This window comes from Austrofundulus limnaeus, unplaced genomic scaffold, assembly GCF_001266775.1.
Source record: "Austrofundulus limnaeus strain Quisiro unplaced genomic scaffold, Austrofundulus_limnaeus-1.0 Scaffold132, whole genome shotgun sequence".
In the NCBI taxonomy this organism is placed as follows: domain Eukaryota; kingdom Metazoa; phylum Chordata; class Actinopteri; order Cyprinodontiformes; family Rivulidae; genus Austrofundulus; species Austrofundulus limnaeus.
The window spans coordinates 1,404,477-1,408,696 of NW_013952534.1; the positions used below are offsets into that span (position 1 = coordinate 1,404,477).

Consider the following 4,220-nt stretch of genomic DNA (forward strand, 5'->3'; position numbering starts at 1 on the left):
CCAACCATCATCCATCCATCCATCATCCAACCAACCATTATCCATCTATCCATCATCCAACCAACCATTATCCATCCATCATCCATCCAACCATCCATCATCCATCCAACCGTCCGTCATCCATCCATCATCCATCTATCCATCACCCAACCATCATCCATCCATCCATCATCCAACCAACCATTATCCATCTATCCATCATCCAACCAACCATTAACCATCCATCATCCATCCAACCATCCATCATCCATCCAACCGTCCGTCATCCATCCATCATCCATCTATCCATCACCCAACCATCATCCATCCATCCATCATCCATCAATCATCCAACCATCATCCATCCAACCATCATCCAACCATCATCCATCATCCAACCAACCATTATCCATACATCCATCAATCATCCAAACATCATCCATCCATCAATCATCCAACCATCATCCATCATCCAACCAACCATTATACATCCATCATATATCCATCAATCATCCAACCATCATCCATCCATCAATCATCCATCCAACCATCCATCATCATACATCCATCATCCAACCATCATCCATCCATCATCCAACCATCGGTCATCCATCCATCATCCATCTAACCGTCATCCAACCATCCGTCATCCATCCATCATCCAACCAACCATTATCCATCCATCCATCATACATCCAACCATCCATCATCCATCCATCATCCATCCAACTATCATCCAACCAACCATTATCCATCCATTCATCATACATCCATCATACATCCAACCATCCATCATCATCTATCAGTCATCATACATCCATCCATCATCCAACCATCCATCATACAGCCATCATCCAGCCAACCATTATCCATCCATCCATCATACATCCAACCATCCATCATCCATCCATCATCCATCCAACTATCATCCAACCAACCATTATCCATCCATTCATCATACATCCATCATACATCCAACCATCCATCATCATCTATCAGTCATCATACATCCATCCATCATCCAACCATCCATCATACAGCCATCATCCAGCCAACCATTATCCATCCATCCATCATACATCCAACCATCCATCATCAAACATCCATCCATCCATCATACATCCAACCAACCATTATCCATCCATCATACATCCATCCATCATCATACATTCATCCATCCATCAATCCACCCAACCATCCATCCATCATCCAACAATCATCCATCCAACCATGGGTGAGGTCTTTTTAAACCATCTTCCAGTAGTTTTTCTACAGAGTCTCATGAGGGACATATCTGGCACCTTCAAAATAAAATGTTCAGAGAGGACCTTCACCTACGTTTTATTGTTGAAATCTCTGAACCATCCAATGAGAAGCATTGTTTCAGCCCCCCGGTGTATCTTACTGTGTTCATGTTGTGATGTAACGGGGACACAACGAGCAGCTTTAATCTTTATTTGTGTTGATGTAACACAACCTTTGATTGTTTGTGTGTTCAGAGCTCTGACACCATGTTTGTTGGGATTTGGAGCCACAGAAACAAACTGAACTGAATTTAGAAATAATAACCTGTCAGATCACCAACCCTCCAGTCCTGCTGTAGACCCGTTTGTCTTTCAGTGAAGGTCCAACAGAACCAGCAGAACCATGCTGGTGAAGGAAATACTTCCTGCACTTATTTAAAACTGTGCTTTGAATGGTCCGATTGTTTTAAACTGAAAGAATTCAGAACAACTCGGAAAATTCCTCGTTTGCACCCAGATGGAAACTGAGGAAAAGAGGGTCCAGTTCCAAACATGGCCCGGTTTAATGTTCCAAACATGGCCCGGTTTAATGTTCCAAACATGGCCCGGTTTAATGTTCCAAACATGGCCCGGTTTAATGTTCCAAACATGGTCCGGTTTAATGTGACAAACAAACAGACTGGACTCACAACCCTGCAGACATGCTGAAGCTCTTCACTGTGTAGAGCCACAGAAACATGAAAATCACTCGTGTAAAAACAAACGTTCAGAGGAAAACTTCAGGGTTTCACTTGGTCATTTTGGCACCTTGTTGATTTTAATCTCTGAAGCTCAGCTGGGACTGGTTCTGGACCAGAACTGGACCCAGCAAACGTACAGCTGCATGTTCTGAAGGTTGTTTGGTTCTGCTCGGAGCAGATGATTGTGCTGCTGCTGATGTTGATGATTGTTCACCACTAGGGGGCTCCAAACCTCTGAAAACCCAGTCCTGTCAGAACCATCAGGTCCAGTCCGGTCCACTGTGTTTCCTTCCAAGCTGCCAGGACTTTTCAGTCTCGAACCGGCCCCAGTGCTTCTGGATCCAGGTGGATTTGGAGAACCTTCCTGTCCCGTCTCCACAGGAGGAGTTTGTGCTTTGGTGTTTTCTGTGTCTGGGTTCTGTGGACAGCACTGTCAGAGGAAAGACTTGGGCTGCTTCACAGACAGGGTCCAGGTCTTAGCTGATCCAGAACAGGCCGTCAGCTCGGACCAAATAAGACCTTCAGTCCGTTCGGTTATCTGAAGTCTTTCTTATCTTTCTAAAAACAGAGGTGACGCCTGAGTCCAGCGCCTGCTTCAGCTCTGAGCCGACAGCTCGTCTGCAGCCAGCTCTGAGGCTGGACAGGTGCTCCCAGGGGTCCTGACCTTAGCCCGTCTGTTCAGGTCTCAGCTCTGCCCGACTCAAGTCTTGGTTCTGGACAGCCCCTGTCTGGATCCCCTCAGCCGTCAGACCTTCGTAGCACCGATGAAGAAGGTCCAGCTCTTGGCTGTAGTTAGTGTCAGAATGGCAGCGCGGCGTCGTGGCGGCGTCACGCCTCGGCGTACGGCAGGTGGTACTGCTCCTCCCTCTTGTTGCAGCGTTTGGCCACGATGGCCAGGTACAGAACCAGCAGGACCAGCCAGTAGCAGCCATAAAGCACGGTCCCAGCTATCAGCAGCGCCTTCTCCGTGTCGCTGAAGGGCTCCTGAGTTTCACAGTAGATGGTATAGGCCACGCCCCCCAGCAGCACCAGAGCCCACGCCGTGACCGGCACGGCGCCGATGAGGTTGACCACGATGGTCCTGCGGCCCGAGGTGCCCCAGCCGGCCTTGTTGATGGTGAGCAGGGCGAAGATCTTGGCGGGCAGCAGGCTGGACATGTAGAGCAGCGAGTAGAGCGACATGAAGATCATGACCAGGCTGCCCCGCAGGAAGCAGGCGTAGGTGGCCTTCACCATGGCCACCAGCTGCACCGTCAGCAGGAACAGCAGGATGTTCCACAGGCGCCCGCGGTAGAACAGGTGGATGACCGTGGCCACCAGGAAGAAGGGGAAGAAGCCGGTGACCACGGACTCGTAGGTCATCCACAGGCTGTGTTTGTGGAACCACAACGCGTTGTAGAGCCACTCGCGGAAGTAGGACTTGCTCCAGCGGGTCTGCTGGTTGAGCCAGCGCAGGTACTGGGTGGGGGTCTCGGTCCGGCACTGGGACCGCGCCGTGAACTTGGTCTTGTAGCCGAAGCTGAGCACCCGGTTGGTCAGGTGGCGGTCGTCACCAAAGCTGCACTTGGAGCCCAGGAAGGTCTGATGGTACCACGGCTCCAGGAAGCGCTGTAGCAGGGAGTTCCTGTACATCCCCAACGGGCCACTGATGCACTGAACGCAGCCAAAGTACGACTGGCACGCCCGCTCCACGTTGAAGGCCATCCAGTACCGCACGCTGCTCAGGAAGGAGATCCACGAGTCGTACTTGTTGAGGATCTGACAAAACACAGACACATGACTGGATCAGCAGCTTTGGCTTTCTGTGGTCCAGTCCTGGTCCAGTCCTGGTCCAGTCATGGTCCAGTCATGGTCAGCTGTGGTCCAGTCCTTGTCCAGTCATGGTCCAGTCATGGTCAGCTGTGGTCTAGTCCTGGTCCAGTCATGGTCAGCTGTGATCCAGTCCTGGTCCAGTCATGGTCCAGTCATGGTCAGCTGTGGTCCAGTCCTGGTCCAGTCATGTTCAGCTGTGGTCCAGTCCTGGTCCAGTCATGGTCCATTCATTGTCCAGTCATAGTCAGCTGTGGTCCAGTCCTGGTCCAGTCATGGTCAGCTGTGGTCCAGTCCTGGTCCAGTCATGGTCCAGTCATGGTCAGCTGTGGTCCAGTCCTGGTCCAGTCATGGTCCAGTCATGGTCAGCTGTGGTCCAGTCCTGGTCCAGTCATGGTCCAGTCATGGTCAGCTGTGGTCCAGTCCTGGTCCAGTCATGGTCCAGTCA

At 50.7% G+C, this 4,220-nt stretch overlaps 1 protein-coding gene across 1 annotated transcript; it reads right to left on the reverse strand.

The window, feature by feature from the left end:
* Positions 1-1,418: 1,418 nt before the first annotated feature.
* Positions 1,419-3,721, reverse strand: has3 (hyaluronan synthase 3; the record flags this gene model as incomplete). Its single annotated transcript, XM_014015668.1, is given in 1 exon segment — positions 1,419-3,721. A coding segment is annotated over 1 exon segment (930 nt), but the record flags the coding sequence as incomplete, so codon positions are not given.
* Between the last annotated feature and the right edge of the window lie 499 nt (positions 3,722-4,220).